The sequence below is a fragment of the Hippoglossus stenolepis genome, chromosome 4 (genome assembly GCF_022539355.2).
Source record: "Hippoglossus stenolepis isolate QCI-W04-F060 chromosome 4, HSTE1.2, whole genome shotgun sequence".
NCBI lineage: Eukaryota > Metazoa > Chordata > Actinopteri > Pleuronectiformes > Pleuronectidae > Hippoglossus > Hippoglossus stenolepis.
The window spans coordinates 16852036-16871248 of record NC_061486.1 but is presented as its reverse complement, the minus strand read 5'-3'; the positions used below and the strand labels follow the sequence as shown (position 1 = coordinate 16871248).

Below are 19213 nucleotides of genomic sequence, written 5' to 3'. Positions count from 1 at the left end.
TCCCAAACAGTCAACTGTTAGCTGATAGATGTGCTTGAATTCTGATTGGATCAAAAGACAAAATATGTGCATGAGGCCTCTAGAGTTGGAGCATAAAACTTTTGCCCTGCAGCACACAAATCTAAATTCTGGAGGAGGCAGTCCCATGTCCTATAGTAAGCTTTGCATCCATAAACAAACAGGGAGAGGATAAGAAGGAGGGAGAGGGAGGCAAAGAGAGAGGGGTTGAGGGGGAGAGAGAGCAAGATGAAAAGACAGAAGAGATAAAGATAGAGAAACTGTGTATGCAAGGCAAGAGAAGAGTGTTTGATCACAGCAGCTGAGTCAGCAGTGCGCTTTAGCTGAATGTAGATATACCCGATGCTCATACTCGGAGTTTGCACTTCATTTAAATATGTATCACTCCCTCCTTCTCCCGCTCACTCAGACGTAACTCGTCGTTTCCCACTCCTGGTTCTGTGTCTCTATGCCTGCCACTCTCTTTCTGTCTTTCTCTCTAGCAGTAACAAATATCAATCTTCTCCGCACAATGAAAACCAGCGAGATATGATTACTTATTCCCTTCTAAGGGAAAATTTGTCGAAAAAAAATCCTTTACCCCGAGGCTTTAAATGTGAGAATAAGAAAATACAGTGTAAAATGTAATACGCACTAAGTGAATGTAAAAGAGTGCTTTCATTCTGAGCGCCTGAAGGTGCAGTGAGTGAAATAGCAGTAAGTCTGACACCGGAGTTTAGACTGGCAAAGCAATACATCTTTTGTAGCTGAATGTGACGGCTTGCAGAAAGGATATCACAAAGTATTTTTTTTATGCCCCTCATTCTGAATAAAATGAAACAATTTGCTAGTAAATAATTCAAGTAGGACACAGGTCAGAAACTGTACTTGAACCAAAGAAAAAAAAAATCCTGTTGTTTTTAATGTTTGCGATAAACTATCACAAAATCCCTTTTACGGTAAAGCTACTTTTTGTGTCTTGCACTTTACTGCGCACAAAATATAGCTGAATCTAGAAGCAAAAAAAGAACAAGCTTTAATTATCCATAAAGCAGTTACACTTGCTTTGAATTTTAATTGAACTAATAAAATTGAAATAATCTGTCATAAAAATGCAGTAAAAGTTGTAACAGAAGACATAAACTTTCCCAAAGCTCTAGCTCTAAATGAAAATTTGCCTGAATGGCTGGCTGGCTTTCTTTCCTCAGCAGAAATTAAAGATACACTTTTCTCTATGATATCTTGTATGGGAGTCAATCTTCAAGCTCACAGTTTTTGGGTTGTACAGGTTTTTTTTAAAGTGTAGGGGTCGCAGAGAGTCAGAACTATTCCTCGAGGATTTTCTCCATCTCTTTGTGACTGTTTCCTAATTCTAGAAATGTGTGGAGCAGGTCATATGGAAAGAGGACTTTAAATTGTCCACTAGTATTATACAACAATAAAAGTTAAATAATGATAAGCTTTATTTCCATAGCACAAATCATGAAAATAAAGTGAATAATAAACTGGAATTACCACCCTGCAGTTGTATACGCCTCTGACAAAAAGGGCTGTTTCCATCTATGTAATTTCTTTTCCAGATTCATATGAGATCACTTTGATCTTTAACTTCTCATCACTGAAATCTAATCTGTTAATCTCTGAGTCCAAGTGACAACTGGTCAAAATGTTATGAAATCCCCCAAAGGCAGAGTTGAGATATCATGATCAAGAGGCCAAGAACATGTGAGGTCACAGTGATCTTTGACTACCCAAATCTAATAAATTAATCTGTCAGTCTATAACAACAATTGTGCTAAATTTGAAAGAATTCCTGTGAGGTCACAGTGACCTTGACCTTTAACCACTAAAATCAAATCAGTTCATTCTTGAGTCCAAATGAATGTGTGTACCAAATTTGTAGAAATTCCCCCAAGGGGTTCTTGAGATGTTGGGTTCATAATACCAAAATCATGTTTGTAAAGTCACGGTGAAGTCAGACCTTTGACAACCAAAATCGAATCAGTTGTTATTTGAGTCCAAATTAACGTTTTTACCAAGTTTGCAAAAATTCTTGAAAGGTGTTCTTGAGATATCGTGTTCACAAGAATGTGACAGGCAGACATTTGGACGACCCAAACACATAATGCCTCTGCCTACTGGTAGCTGCCTACACGGAAGCATAAAAAGCAACTAACCGTGACATGAACATTAACATAAAGATAAAAGCAAAAGTGTCAGTGTTTGATCCGTCTGTGTTTAACTCAGTACTGCACTGTTTTATCTCAAAATAGGCTCCCTGCCTTTTCCACTATCATGAAGCTTTAGGTTTTAAGATGAGATCAAACAGTCTTAGCCTTAGGATCTGTCCATAGATCAATGTGTTGGGTCTAATTTTTACTCTGTGTTAGAATCAGAAAGATATGTTGAGTACAATTACATTCAAAAACCTAATTTACGTTGTTCAAATGTATCCCTGCATTGATAGTCCAACAAACATTATTTATATGTACTGTAGTATATCACATCATTCATGATATCATCATGTGTGGTATGGTTTCCTTCATGTAGGTATAATCAGTTTTAAGGCTAATGACAACCACATCAGAGGACTGTGTGATGTGTGTTACAGCACTGGATGAAGTTTTTTTTACCAAGACAGCATCACACTCTGAGAGCAGCTGACAAGCTAAACCTGAATTTAAAACATTTTCATGCAATAGTGAATCCCAGATATTTCAAGAGTGAGCGTTCTCCTGCATGTCCAAGTTTGTTTACCTCAAGGTTGTTGATGTATAAGAAAAAGCTGACCTACCCCTTCACTGTGCACAATCATGAGTGCTGCTATGAAGTTCTCTGTCAGTGTGACCTAAATGTGGGAGAAGAAGAAGAAGAAAGCCTGTGAGAAGAGGATCATTGGTTTGATGCCCTGAGTTGGCAAAAAAACGAGCACAGACAAAAACATGGTACAAACTGTGTCGTTATAGCAAATCATTGGTCATGAGAAGTTCCCTGCTGTGAAAATTCAAAGTGTAAGTTCATGAATGTGAAGTTGGGCACAGCGGGAAGAATTTCCCAAGATAAATAAAGTTTGAAGAAAAATGCTAAAAGCAAAATAGGTCACTGACCTGTTTCCACTGAGCTCCAAAAGATTGAAATATTATTTTAAGAATTAATTTTCAGAATAATGAAGAGTGAAGAAAGGGGATGTGCATGTTAGTCTTCTTCTGTGAAGGTTTTTACAAGTAAATATGTGATTAATATTGGTTAAGGTTGACTCATGACAGTGCTACGCGTATCAAGACGTCTAATAGAGATCCATCCGCGCGTGTTTGAGTCTCAGATGAGGACTCTGTTATGTTCCAAAATGGGTGTATCAGAATGGTAAGTGTATATAAGATATTATATTTGTTAATGTTCGTTGGTTTAGCGGTTGACACAGTGTCAGCATGTAAATTGGGGCCATGTCTTTGCAGATGTATAAGCTGCAACAGCAGCCGTTGTCTCCTTCAATCTTCATGACTCTCAGCCATATGGTGTGCTGCAGGCAAATGCCTCTGGCGATTGTTTTGAGCACTCAACTGTACTTTTGTGGCTCTCAGCTGTCGACTCTTTCCATTCTGTTTGACGTGATTCTTGTGTGGGTGGTGAAAGAGGTTAGTGGTGTTTGAATCCGACTTTTTATACCCACAACCCCATCTATGCAACATAATTAGCACTTCTTTTAGGAATGAGTCCTAGTGTTTGTTTGTGTTGCCCTTATGCAGATTTTCTGCCAACATTGTGTGGGGGAAAGCAAAATGCCATCCAAATGAAAATGAAGAAATAAAGGATAGAGCATATTATAAAACAAATAATTTTTCCGTCATCACAAAATACATATCTGATCTCGTTTCAGGTCTCTTTTGCCTGACCAAACAATTTAGTTCCTTTGATAAGAGATGCATGAAACAGAGAGTTTTTGGATCTGTTTTGTGTTTGTCATTGGAGCACAGTAGGTCCAAGGAAATAGGTTGCCATTGTGCAACTTCTTATTTTGCTCATATCTTTCCATGTAAAAAAACAACATATGGACAGTTAATAAGGTCAAAAACAAAACTTTCATCGGAGGTGGTCTTCTGGGCTGATAATTGCGTTGTGCTTTGTATATATGGTCTTTAATGCCGATGAAGCACAATGAACTGAATAAGCAATCACACTGTGGGTGATGGACTTAGTTTGGGTCCACATAAACAAATCATTTCAGCTGCTCCCACTGAACTGATGTAGCTGAATTATTGCAGTCAACAGAAACTGTATTGCTCTCTGCAAAACTGATTTAAAAGGTGCACAGAAAATAGCACTGCTGTCAGTGGCTGGTGATTAACATCATGTGTTCTCACTGTACACTCACTCTCTGCCAAATATTTCTTTCTCCACACAATGAATAAAATGTAAGCCAATGCCTATCCTTTTGCAACATTTATTGAGACTTTTTATTTAATAGATACAATAAGAATGATGGCTCACTTGTGGTTTTATGCTATTTTTTTCTTTGTTGCTCTGGAACTTCAACATCACTTCATCACTTATCGGTTTCGTCTGCGCAAAATGAATAAAGGGAGCTCAGCACTTCTACTGTATTATGTCAATACTCATTCATGGCTAAAGCAGTTGTGGATGGAAATGAAGAACTTCGCTGTCATTACAGCTCCTTCTCATGATGGCAGCACATATATTCCCTCAATTTGATATGTTTGACATTGTTCGAGGACGAAATGAAGAATTAAAATCTGTTTCGACATTTAGTGGCGCATTTCCATCAAGAATAAAGCTACAGGGTTAGACTGAACTGGATGCCCTTCAGGCTTAGAAAGATTTTGGAGTTTTTAAACATCAGGGAACCACACGTCATATAATCCTGACTCCCCAGATACATTAATAGTAAACAAAACTGTACACAGCTTTATGTAGAACCAGAGATACAGATAATAGAGAGAGAGGATAGAGTCATTGTCTGAATATATGTCCTTGTCAGAGCCAGCTCAGTGTGTGCGTGTGTGCGTGTGTGTGAGAGAGAGAGAGTCCGTCAGGCTATCCTGTCACGTAACATGCTAAATATCTCTGCAGACCACCACCAATGAAGCACAGGGATTAATGGGCCATTTGAGGCTACTTGACATTTCTGAAGCCAATTTCTTCTGCACGAATGAAAAACACAACCCTGGATGCCCCCACCCGATGAACACACACGCGCACGCAAACACACACACGCACACACCATACACACATGCGGTACAGGCTAAATACTACATACTTGTACAAACACACAGGAATACGCACAGACAAACTCATTTGTAAATATAAACTCTGATGGATTTAACCGAGCAGTCACCGCCCCACCAGTCACTTACATTAACACACCTATGGTCCCATTTATTAATATATTGTAGAAGTTGGCTGGACTATCCATTACAACATCAATATGAGTTAGACCCTCTTGCTATTTAGCTAAATTATGCAAAGTGTGAGCCCATTAATTATTATGATACACTGGCACAGACAATTTAAACTTGTAATGGAACAAAACCTCAAGGGTCACGAATATATACCTCCTTCAGCTTAATACTGCCTGACATGTAAACTGGCCAGTTATCTTTGACATAACTCTCTAATGTAGCATCAATTTAACCTCAAGCGCCTTAAAACACAAAAGGTACATTTAATTATAATAATGTGTCCTTACTACTGAACATCACATCATCTGTCAAGAGGAGTCAGAGAGGCCACATTGTCTTCGCTGTAGCTGAAACAAGTGGAGGCACTTCTTTAGTGAAGGTCGCATTGAATTCTCATCATTTTTGGCCGCACCTCTGGGTGTTCAATGTGCTAAAAGAACGTTTCCAGTGCCACAGCCTCTGGTGCCCCATGAATCAGTGCAAATGGCCACACACTATTCCGGGAAAATATGAAAATAAACTGGATGTGGAAAGAAAAGGCTGATTTAGTGTTTGGTTTTGCCAAATATTATAACTCACTGTGCTGCTTTCAAAACCTATTTTGTATGTTTTCCACCATCTCCGCTGTAATAGCAATAATTTCAGATATTGTTATGCCTTAAATGTTGCAGAATCACTTTCCAAACACTACAGGCTGATATATCTACAAACCGAATCCTGGTCTGATTTTCACTGAAGCATCCAGCTGCTGCACTCGGTCTCCAACTCTGAATTTACTCCTAAATTATTCATTTTGTCGTCAAAATGTCGCCTGCTGCCTTAAATCATTTCATTTTATTTATTTTTTGGCTCCCTCGTGTTTATAATTAAAAAAGTCTTTAACCTCCTGGTTCATGTGTAAAACAACCATTCCTGTCTCTTTGCCGCAGTGAGACCATTCATTAGTCAGCATGCTGTTCATAAACCCAATTACACCAGCACCTGTGAGCGCTGCCTGCCCCTCGTGCTGCTAACGCCAACTCTACCACCTTCTCCACAACCACCTGATGCCCACAGATTATAAGTAATGATGGCCGTGCTGTATGCCGCTGTCCATATAAATAAACAACAATATGGCCAAATATCATCGGGTTCTTAACTTAACTGAACTAAATTTGGTTTAAATCATAGACTGTATATAAAGATTGACGACATGACGGCTTCCCAAAAGTCAAGCTAAAGCGTCTCAATAGCCACCTGCCTTCTCCATGTTAATGGATGTAGATGTACCAACCCAACACATCAGAGTACACATTCATTTTGCTTTCCATTGCAGGTTTAAGCATCATTACATTTCATTTCATTTGGCTGACGCTTTTATCCAAAGCGACTTACAATTAGTGCATTCAACATCTGTGATCATGATTGACAGTTGAGACTGACTCATGATTAGTCAAGCATATTGACGTGACCTTGTCGTTACCGTGGCTCCATCCCCCGATTGCTACTGCACAAACTCCGATGACGAATATTCTAGCTTCATTTGTGGATAGTAGGAGGAAGTGGAGACGCTTCGTCTATATACAGACTACGATTTGAAATGACATTCGGCTGACATCTGTTAACAGAAACCTCAGACTCACGCATGGCTTCTCCCCAACAATGTTTTTAGTGAATATGCTTATGGTTTGTTTCGATTGACATCCGTTCATTATGTAATATCATGGCCTTTGAGTATGAATGTGAATCTAAGTATAATGTTCTTGGTTCATGCATAATATATTGATACTATTATTATTCTTGCCTGCCTGTTGTCAGTGAGTGGACCAAAAGAATTCTGATGTTTAGATGCTTTGTTAGTTTTTACTCAGTGACCTGTTATTTAAAAAAACACAGAAACAGCTTGGATGCTGTAGTATGATAACACCACTGTGGTTTTATGCAGGAAAATCATGGAGATAGTGAAGTTAAAAAAAAAATAGTCCAATTACAACATAATTGATTTAGGTTTATAAAACAAACAGAAGCCCTAGACAGCATTTGTGTTGTGTGTGTGTGTGTGTGTGTGTGTGTGTGTGTGTGTGTGTGTGTGTGTGTGTGTGTGTGATCCTACTGTGACTGTGCTTTATTCTACTATTTAATGCTCAGACACTAAATAAAGTGTTTTATATTCTTGTAATGGCTGTAAAGGATTAAATTTCACATTTTATGACTCTGCTGTGTGCTTGATAATAAGGAGCTAAGGCAATTAAGTCTTATCAGCTCTGTTGGGGAGCACTGCCGCGTTCTGTATGCTTCGTATTCTGTTTGTTCATGTTTATTGTGTGTGTGTGTGAGAGAGAGAGAGAGAGAGAGAGAGAGAGAGAGAGAGAGAGAGAGAGAGAGAGCACAGCATGATCTGCTCTGATGTAGGCTGAGTGTGCATGTATTTAATTCAAACACAACATCTGTGTATGTTTTCCTGTCAATGCCGGTGTGTGTGTGTCTATCCCTATATGTCGAGTGGATATTTTTAGTACACATGCTCATTAATGTCTACAAGGCTTGTCATTGCTTCATGTGCATTGCTGTTGTGTGTTTTTATGTTGCAGAGCCTGTGATTGTTGTGTGTGTGTGTATTGTCTAATTCATAAAAAACTACTGAGTCTATGTAGATACACATGAACCTATATCTCTGCCAAGGTTAATCAATTCTTCATCATTCTTCAATCTGGTTTTCTTATTGTGAAAATATAAACGGAAAAAGAAAGTGGTCTAAATGGTTCATTTCATAGTTCAAGAAAGTGAAAGAAATAAATCCTGAATCTGCCCTTGAATCTGCATTTACACCAAAATGAAAGGGGTTCTTCTCAGGCTCAGGCCCCATCCCTCCACCAAGTTTGGTGGATATCACTTTGGTAGTGTTTGCTAACAAATAATCACTCGAATGGATACGAGTAACCCTGTGGTCGAGGTAAAAACATGCAATTACACAAAAAACTGGTACAAGTCACAGTCATTCACATTCACACAAAATATATCACTGAAAAACATTTTTCTGCAAAAAGCTTCTGAATACTCTGAGGTCGCTATGTGAATATGTATATATATATATATATATATATATATATACGTATAGAGTTTTGGTCGCATGGCATAGAAAGGTCAAAGCATTGTCAGTGTTTAAGCCCTCAACATTTCTTGAAAATACAAATTGCAATAGTTAGCAATTTTTATGTGCTTGTATTTAAGGGCATGCATCCACCCACACATTATCTGTGTGTACTTACAATCTCAATATCTGGCCATGTTTTGACTAAATACAGTAATTAACTAAATATGGACGGAGAGTGGAAAAACAGTTTATCAAGATCATAATGCTTTTTTCGACTTTAAAATTGTGTGCACAAGAGAGTCCATATAACTCATATAACCACAATCTCCATTTTGCTGAAGATCAATGAGTTTTTGGTGAACTCACACTTTTACTCTTTAAAGTCTGTTAATGAGATGTTCCTCAAACCCAATGGTATTTTCATTTGTTTAAATAAATTTGAGATTTTGATTACAAAGGTTAACTTTCAGGTTTTAATTTAGTGGCAGACACCACCACATCAAACAAGTTTTGATGAAATGAAAGTTGATTTCTATGTGTGTGTGTAATGTGTGACTATAGCCGTGAATATACATCACACATGATGGTCGCAAGGCCACTGCTCTGAGTACAGGATGCCATAACTCAGCCTTGAGTTACACTAGCTCTAATTACTCAACACGGCCGATTGGAGCATGTCAGAACACACACACCCACACACCCAAACACCCACACACACACATTCTGCCACACACCTGCACATACATACCTACATGCTCCACTGACACACACTCAACTCTCCATCCTCCATACAATGCAAGCACATCCTTTACATAAACTGCATGCCTCGATGTTCATCCTCTGACAGACACACACACACACACATACACATGCTCATGGGTAGGCACACACACACATTTTTAGCTCATTAAGAGATTCCCAGAGGGTAACCAAGAACAGCAGACTACTGTGGGAACCTGGAGGAATCCGTCACTCTGTCCTGAACCGACACATTGAAGACATACAGGAAATATTAGAAGGCGTGACATTTTATGTTATTTTAACCCCCAAACATTCATTCACTGTAACTTGCTGTTGTACAAAGACAAGAGTACAGTGAAAATCAAAAAAGCATTGAGACAATTTAGTGGAAAAAATGGCCAGTTTTAGGAAAGTTAACTCAATAGCTCAATTGGGAGCGGAAACAGCTTGAAGAGTTTAAAGAAATACTCCACACCAAAGTGTGTGAATTTACTCTCAAAGAGTGATTCACCCCCTGCAGGCTTGAAAGTGGCTGTTAAAACGCGTTCTTTCTTCAAAGAGAAGAGCTGCTGCTATGGTCAACTTGGATTTTTGTCACTTCGGTTCTGCAACAGTAACGAGTATTCACAGCAGAAAATAATGATCAAAACAACAACTGTCCATCTGCCTGCACAATGTGTTACAAACACAGTACAGATACATAAAGTGCATCTGAATTACATGCATAATATGCATAGGTCCAAAGAAAACGATAAAAATCACATTATCACATGAGAGCAAGTCTATAAAAGTGATTTAAAAGAAGTATCTGACTCAGCGAGCCTTATCTCCTTGGCTGCACACAGAAAAATGCATTACTGTGTGCTGAACACTAGGGGGTAAAGTCGGTATGGCATCACTGACACGAACCAAAACTGTGTGGAAACGAGACCTGATTTGCTCCACATACACAGGTAAAGGGCCCATAATGTGTCAAATGCATTTAATGGGCTTTTACTATCCGTAATGACTTGAAGGGGGTCAGCAGGGACCCTCAAAGTATGAAAACAGTCACTTCGCGGGCTTTTTCCCTCGGTCCATTCTAAGAAATATGTTATTGAAACGTCTCGTTTCGTACTTCCTCCCCCGTATGAGTCATATGGGTTCTCACTCGTCTCTCAGCCCCACCCAGCCGGTACCAGTCCAGCCTCCGAACCCACCACCCCTGCTCCCCCTCACCTCCACCACCACACCGAGCGCGACACCAAGCAGACATGTTGCTGAGCTAGCAGCTTGTTAGCTACCACAGGCTAACCACAACAAACAACACTGAAGAAACACTGCAGCGTGGAGGACTCACTACTGTGTAACGCAGACGTTACGCGTTACTCGGGACTGTAACTCCGTACTGTAACTCGGGACTGTAGCTCGGGACGATACTGTCCTGCTGACACTTGAACAAACATGAGGACGGTGTAACTTACCGTTCAGAAACATCCTGTTTTAACCGACTGTGAATATGTGGCTGGTCTTCTATAGCTGCAAACATAACTTGACTTTCAGCTGGGTTTACTGTCAGAGAGAGTCCAATGCGCCAGAATGAGACCGGTGATAGGCCTGGTCGCGTGTCACTCAAAGTGCAGTCAGCCAATCAGAGGAGGGGCTCAAGAGGCAGGCGAAAACAGCCTGTTCTGTCTGCAGCTCCAGAGAGAGACAGAAGAGAGGACATGGAAATACACATTGCAGCAGTTGTTTTTTTTTACTTTAAACCACTGATATATCATCTTAGGGGTACCAATACCTCAAATTAAACCCAGAAAGGTGCAAAATATGGGGCCTTTAAAACAGATAAGAAATCAAGTAAGAATACAGCAACTACAAAACTGCATTACTGTCTGTCCATTTTAAAACTCATTTAAAACCTTTACTGGTTGATTTAAGGAATAAAGGTGACTGCAGCTTTTGTGTCATGGCTCCCAGGTTAGCGAGTGCACACATACCACAGCACACACACCCACACTAAAACAATGGTCACGTCTTCCCTCTACCGAAGCTAATCCCCTCTCATCTGACATTAAGCCAAAGGATGGAAGGATGAAGAGGTGCGGAGGGAATGAGACAGGGAGGACAAAAGAAGAAGTAAATAGAGCAAAGAAAAGAAGAAAAGCGACACACGCTCTTTCCCATGTTCACCTTTGACGTTAGGCTATTAAACCTGCTGCCAAACATCTGCAGAGACATTGGTATTTCGAACCAAGCTGTTTCTACATTTTAAAAGCAAGATAAAGTTTTCTTTTTTAATTAAAAAACAATCATAAGTTTTAATCACATACAGTACAGAGGTAATTTTCATAACCTACGCTGAACGTGTGACTCATTTCTCACCAGAAATAAAACCAAAGTGGCAAAATGTATGCAAGCATCCAACTACTTATGCTGTGGCCAACACAGGCACGCACGAATACAAGTGTGCAAGGACAAGCAATAGCAGACAACATGCACACACTTTTTCCTGGGTCTATAACATCCCAGTATTCATGAGTATAATAGAGGGTCAGACCCAGAGATTCCATGTGGAATAAAATGTATCAAATGACGGCTGACTGATTGACTTCACCATCTGTTTCTCTAAATCAAGTCCTAAATCCCTCTTTCTTCCCGATTTCTGTTTGCCCTCATGTTAAATCCAGAATTTGTATTTCATTCCCCAAGATGACTCTAACTCTTTGTCTTTCTCCTCCTCGTTCTCCCTTTTTCACTTTTCTTTCTTTCTTCTTTTTCTCGCCATCTCTCGTTTTGCCCAACCAGCCGAAGAAATCTGTTATTAATATAATAAGTATGGCTTTTATCAGTTACTCACACACAAACAAATACAAATGCACACACACTTACTCACACACACACACACACAAAGTTATGGATAGCACCACACTATTTCCTGGAAATCAGCCCGGTTGGATCCAAATCAGAAAATCTATTAAAACAACAAGTGTGCGAGTGTGTGTGTGTGTATGAGAGAGAGGAGTGGGTAGCACCTATGTCTCTGCAATGAGCCTTGTTTCTCCAAAGTCTTTGATAACACATTACAGCAGTGATACATAAATTGGCATAACTTTTAGTATGGAAAGAAAACTCAATGGGTAATCTGGGACGCAGTACCTCCAATCAGTATCTTCATGCATTCCTTTGTGCAGGAAAAATACACTAAAGGGTCAGTTCACCCAAAATACAAAAGAAACAAGCACACGAATTGTGCGAAAACTGGTATCCACTGTTGATTATCTTTTTGATATAATCTTTTTAATATACTCCAAAAGAAGTTCCACTCACCCTAAATAGCGTCACTTTCATTCTAGTGGGGTTGTGTCAAACATTTCAAAGACGGTTGTTTAAAAAACTGGGCAGATAAAAACCAAAGCATCTCCCTGGATAGATAGCACTGAGAAAATATGTTGTTGTTATTTTTTTAACACAGACCTTTAACCATTACAATAGAGGCATTCATATCATTGTGATATTTATCAAGCATGTTAATGTCTCCTCCACAACAATCTGCACAAAACATGGAAGAGGTGCTATTGGCAAACGAGCAGAGCGCAAGAACACCCTGCAGCCTCATTGGCTTTTAAGCTCTGCCCACAATTGCCTTCAATAATGAGATCATTCAGTGCTTCGCTCTGTGCAGGTGGATCAGGAATTAGAAATGTAGATTAAACCCTGAATATAATCAGAATCAGAAAAATGTTAGCGATCCCTGCAGGGAAATTGCTTTGTTACAACTGTTTAACATTCAGGAAAGAGAGAAGTAAATAAAATGTAAAAACTAAAATTAATTTGTAATGACACAAATAAATACACAAGTGAGTGAATTGAGGAATTGACGAATGCAAATGTGAACAAAGTTATGTGTGAGGTGGAATTACAGTATCGACAATAGGACAAAAACGGTAATGTTCAGAATCAGAATTTAACCACGAAACTAACAACAATGTGCAAACTGAGAAAAAAGTGCAATTTAATAGTGGTTGAACATCAGAGCACTGATGTACCTGTACTTGATGGCCGCAGGAAGAATGACCCCCCCAAATGGGGTCAACTGCAGCACTTCTGGAGTTTGTTACTGAACCCTTTGGCTAAGCAGAACACTGTATAGAGTGTTGGAGACATTGAAAATAAAGGACAAGACTTGTGACAACCTCCTCTTCTCCATGACTACAGGCACAGGGTCCATCCCCAGAACTGAACCACTTAACCTTGGTGAGAAGAACCAGTCCTGTGCAGAAAAGGCCCCATGCTTCAAAAGGAAGCCCATCAGGAGAACCAAAGGGACACCCCTGTGTTTGTACTCCTGTAACATCTCCCCCGCATGAAAAGCACATTAGCAGGACTCTTTAATCTTCAGAAGTCCACTGGTGCTGGTGTTGAGCTGCAGTCCATAAAGTCACATCAGTCCACAAAACTGTCCACTACCCTCTGGTTCTCTGACACATCCTCCCCATCGATGCATCCAACAACTGCAGAGTCATCACAGAACTTTTGCTCTGGACTGGTGAAAGGCCAAGATAAGAAATTGTTTACTTAAGGATTTTAATTTCTAGAGCAAAAAAAAAAAAGCACATTATTTAATATTTTAAAATAACCCCCAAGTTTCACCACAACTGGCAACTGGTGAATGACTGTGGGTGTGAAACTCAATCACCTCTTTATCGTTCCAGTCCATCACAACTTAGCATCTCCGGTCCAACTCCTGTCTTGGGGCCATGCTAGCACTAGATTATGTTGAATGTATTGATCTGCCTGTGGGCGGCAATGTCAGTCTGGTCAGTCAACAATGAAATCTGTGCACATTTTCTGGACGACTGGAGTAACAACCAGGTACATGAATCAGATTTTCTGTCTGAGTGACATCTTATAACTACATCACGGGTTGGGTTTGTTAGGTAATAATGATCACTTAATATGACGTTACCAATGAAGAACCAGATTCGAGTCCCTATTACCTGAGTCTGAGTCCTAGTCAGAGTCATCGAGGTTAGGCATCTTAGCACGAACTGCTACTGATAATATATACAGTACACGTGAATCACATGTAAGCTGGTGAGCCTACATGTTAATACACGTTAAAGTATTAATATAACTAGACTATGCCAAATCAAGGCTTGAGTACGACGACGCTGGTTTGGAATACTGAAGCATACTTTGATTTGACAGTGTCTTTGTGCCAGATATGGAACTGCTTTGCTCAAGGGCATGGCAGAAATAACAACACGTCTATCACTGATGGGAATGAAAGGACTGTTTCATAGGATTAAGGGGGTTCTCTTTAGATTCAATGTAATAATCATAATGATGTTTTCATTAGTGTATAATCCCCTGGAACCAAGATTCACTGTTTTCAATACCTTAGAATGAGCAGCTCACATACAGGTGGTGCACGTCCTCTTCCACAGACCCCACCATATAATGCACCACCATGTTTCTACAGTAGCCCAGAGCGAACAAACCGAACACACTTACTCTAGAGAGGACCTTTTGTGTTTTTACATTACCTGAAGGCCACCGTGTGGTTCCCAAAAACGCTTGGAAAGGAAGCAGTCGGGATGGCTACTCAGCCAGTTGCAATATGCAACTTCACCTCTAGATGCCACTAAATCCTATACAGTGGCCATGTACACCAGTTCTTTTATATTTAGTAGTTAGAGTGTCCGCCTCAAGGTAAGCCTTCTGCCCCCCTGTCCACACACATATTAGATATTACGTTTGCTCGAGAGTACATCTATGCACTGAGATGTCGCTTCAGGGAAGAAAAGACAAATGCCAGATCATTCAGACACACACACACACACACACACACACACACACACACACACACACACACACACACACACACACACACACACACACACACACACACACACACACACACACACACACACACACAGAGGGAAGGGGTGGAAGATATAGTAAGAGAAAGATTTTAAGTATGTCTGCTACTGGCCCAGCATTGCAATTCATTGAACTGCAATGATGCTCTAACTCTGTATAATGAGTTGTGAAGTTGGATTTACAGAATAATGGATGTTTTTATCATTAATATGATTCAGTCTTTTCATGTGTGAAATTGTTGTCCGGGTTGAGGTGCAGATATTTCCACATTTCACTGTTATCAAAAACTTGGCAAGTTACAGTTTCAGTAAAAGGAGATTCAAAGGTATCTGTGTGTGAGTGTGTGTGTCAGTGAGCATGTGTGTGTGTGTGCATAAGCATGCATGGTGTATGATACATGTGTGCCTGCCAGCAACCTCTAAGTGTTCTTACGAAATCATTCCCCTGGGCGCATATGCCTTTGAAACTCAGAGGGGGGAGTCTAATAGCTTATAATTTTAATTAATCTCCACTCCCTATTAATAACCTATATCATTCCCTAAGTGCTTCTATGTTTTAAAGGTGCTGCATTACTCATTAGCCAATTGCGGGCTGATGAGACGGATTTGCGCTTAGTCAGCAGAAACCTCAAGTTGGCGAGTTCGTCCCATAAAGTCTAAATAATTCCTCGAATGAGACGTGGCGGGGTGCGTGGACGCAGGGTGCCAAGGAAGGAAAGGGAAGGACAAGTTGCTGACGGTGAGTGACTCAGAAAATGAACCAAAAAACAGGAGTTTCTGTCCTGAATGAACCTGTGAGGATATGAATGCACCTTGAGGGGACTTTGTGTGGTCAGAATCAGAAACAGAAGCACGAGGCGTTTGCTGCAAATACAGCATGTAACACCCTGTCATGACATTTTGAGATGGCGGATAAATCACTGTGGAATTTATTAAGTGCAACAACTTCAAACATAATTCATGTTGGTAATAGTCTGACTTTGGCTTACACAGAGCTGCCTATTGAATGAAGTCTGGCAAACCTCAGCCTGAATTTACATATTTTCTCAACAAGTGCAATCATGTAATATGTGTGTTGTGTTAGATGTGCTCTGACAGCTTATTTCAAAGTGTAGAGTGATCTGTGGAAGATAATGTAACAGAGGGACGGAGGAAGTTCTCTGTGGAAAACAGGACAAAAGAAAAACCCACAAAAAACCCCCCACAAAAAGTCATTACCTCCAAGGAGGTTATGTATCATCAGCGTTTGTTTATTCTTTAGAAGGATGACACAAAAACTTCAAATCTGATAACCATGAATCTTAGTGGAGAGGTGGGATATGGATCAGAGAAGAGAAATACTCATAAATTTTTTGGTGCACATCTGGATCTGGGGGTGGATTGAGCAGTTTCTTTTCACTTTTCTATAACATTGCGAGATTTGCAGTTGATTTCTCAGAAAGAAAATCATGGATCTTGATATAAAGAATCAGAAACATTTAGGGGAGTGTGAGCAATTTGGTACAGATCCAAATCTGGATCTAGTGAATTGAAATGTGCTTTCATAAGGCGACTGTTGGACCTTGGCGGAGGTATGCGCTCCATTGAGTGTCCTTCTACTTATGGCATGAAATGGTACGTCATCAGAATCCAAGTGAACTCGTGTCAGCTGTTTCCTGAAGTCTCAGAGCAGCAGAGACTTCCACTCTCTCCTGTGTTTCCTCTCCTACATATAGTTAGATAGATAGAAAAAGTCAAAAATACACTTGCACTCACACACACACTAACAACACAATCAGATATTATAATGTTGTACCACAGTCACTAATACCAACCTGAGAAAGACAACAGTCATAGAGAGAGGCAGACACAAGCCAGAAATGACCTTTCAGTAATGGGTGAAAAGAAACAGTAATGTCAAAAATAAATCATGTCTTGTAAATACTATTGTGACATCATCTCCATTTTTTTTATTTCCTATGTTTTGAGTTTTACCTTACCACAATACTTATACTGTATATTTTATTTCCTTAGTTCCATTAATACTGTTATCCAATTGTTGTTGTTTACATAATTATTGTTCATCTGATTCTTAGACAGACAGACAGACATATAGATAGATACATAGCTAGATGGTGTTAAGTCTATTGATCGATCTCTCCTCTCTGGCCTTCTACCACTCCATCTTGCATGGTCTTACACACACATAAACACACACGCACACACACACACACACACGCACACTGACTTGGCACGGTCGGCTGGACACGCAGACAGACATTAGCAAACAATGCGGGAAATCTCTCGGTGACTGAACAGGATTTTTTGCTAACAGCGATAAGAAGTCGGGCGCCTTCAGTCTGAGCTGTGACCGTGAACGCTGCTATATCATCCTCCACCTGCACGGAGCTGTTTCGGAGGCTTCACTGTGAGAGGAAGGCACAGCACGGTGCGCGTCAGGGCGCAGCAGTCAACAAGTGGCTCTGGATCGGGGTAGTGCGGGGAGGAGTGTGGAAGCTTGAAGTCACTGAATGGAAAGTTCGCTCTGACACAAACTTTTTAATTTTTTTTTACCCGTGGGGTATAACTTTTATTTTTGAGTCACTGGGAGGTGAAGACTTCTCTGAGGGTTTAAGAGTTTGTTGTCGCCATGTGTCCACCGCTGCTTCTCCAGATGTGGATGGTTTTATTGTTAGGGGCTTTAACCGGGGTCGCGAGGGCTCAGGTCTCCACGGTCAAAGTGATAAGAGGCAACATGAGGAGAGACGGTGAGTTGTCTTCATTACTTCATTCTCTCATTATTGTGCACAATGTCTGTAAAGTTATGTTTACAGTTAAGTTTTTTTCCCCCATACAAACATCATTGGATTAGTTTTTGTCATCATTATGTTTTCTCTTAGCTCTAAAACTGATTTTAGAGGATCAATTCTGCATCTGTATTATATGTGAATATGACACTTTTCTTGCATAACTCATGGTGTTGTGGTAGCTGCTGGTGTTGCCGCAAATAGAAACCCATTGTCTGTGAGTGTTGCATGCCTTGTGGTCGTAAATGACCTGTTGTCACACTGTTAAAAATGCAGAAACAGAGCAAAGGAGACATGTTAAATGATGTGAAGTGTGCCCAGAGGAAGCTGTGTTGAATGAGGGGCTCGTGCACTTTTTTTTCCAGATGATGAGAAATGAAAAGGGAACGTGCATGTCTCAGTTGTAGTCAGTTAAATAAGAGCGGGGGCTTCACCGGTGCAAGCTGCAGCCGTCAGGTCGCCTATCTAACTTCCTGCAGGTGCGGCGTGCTTACTTTTCACTTGGCCCTGAGGCTGCAGCCACAGTGCTAATGTACCTTTGATTACACTCACATGCACGCGCCCGAACACTCACACACACACACACACACACACACACACACACACACACACACACACACACACACACACACACACACACACACACACACACACACACACACACACACACACAGCTGCAGGGTTGCTTTTGGCAGGGAAATATGAAAATACCACTGTATTAGGTTCTAAACTGGAAGACTGCCCCCGGGGCCTGTTTCACCTCACACACGATAACACGGAGGACAAGTCGCAAACGTTTCATTCGCCTTTGTTGCCTCATCGAATACCACTTTTTTTATCACTGCATTGGTTTTCATCTTGAAGAATTACGTTACAAATCACCTGTAACAAAGCTGCCATGTATGTACTGAGTACAGAGTCCGTAACAAACCAGAGATTGACGTATAGGAAAGCTGTCGGTGTAGAAATATATGGTCATCTGGTCCTCCAGTTGCCATCCGGCGCTGTGGCTTAGTTGGTAAAGCGCCTGTCTAGTAAACAGGAGATCCTGGGTTCAAATCCCAGCAGTGCCTTTTTATTTTTGTCCCGTTGGATTATTATATATTACGTGTCTAATGACCATTACTTTGATTTAGTGAATTGCAACCTAACAGAAACAAAGCACTGCTGGGTCTTGTCCAAATGTTTGTGAATATGAATGACCGAAACGATCACAAATACAACTATTGTGATATTAGATAAAATATTGCATATTATCTCCTCCATTTTTCAAAAAAAATCCATCCACAAGAAAACTTATTTTTACCAAACATCTCTATCCAGAAAAAAAATACC

General features: G+C 40.3%; 1 protein-coding gene and 1 non-coding gene across 2 annotated transcripts in view; both read left to right on the top strand.

The window, feature by feature from the left end:
* Window positions 1-17354: 17354 nt before the first annotated feature.
* The window catches only part of pdgfd (platelet derived growth factor d), a 52294-nt gene continuing 50435 nt past the window's right edge, over window positions 17355-19213 (top strand). Inside the window, exon 1 of the mRNA XM_047339594.1 lies at window positions 17355-17839. Within this exon, the coding sequence (XP_047195550.1) occupies window positions 17722-17839 (118 nt within the window). The 5' untranslated portion in view covers window positions 17355-17721. The remainder of the gene's footprint in view (window positions 17840-19213) is intronic.
* trnat-agu lies at window positions 18879-18951 on the top strand. The gene has a single exon. It is a non-coding gene; the product is annotated as a tRNA-Thr (tRNA).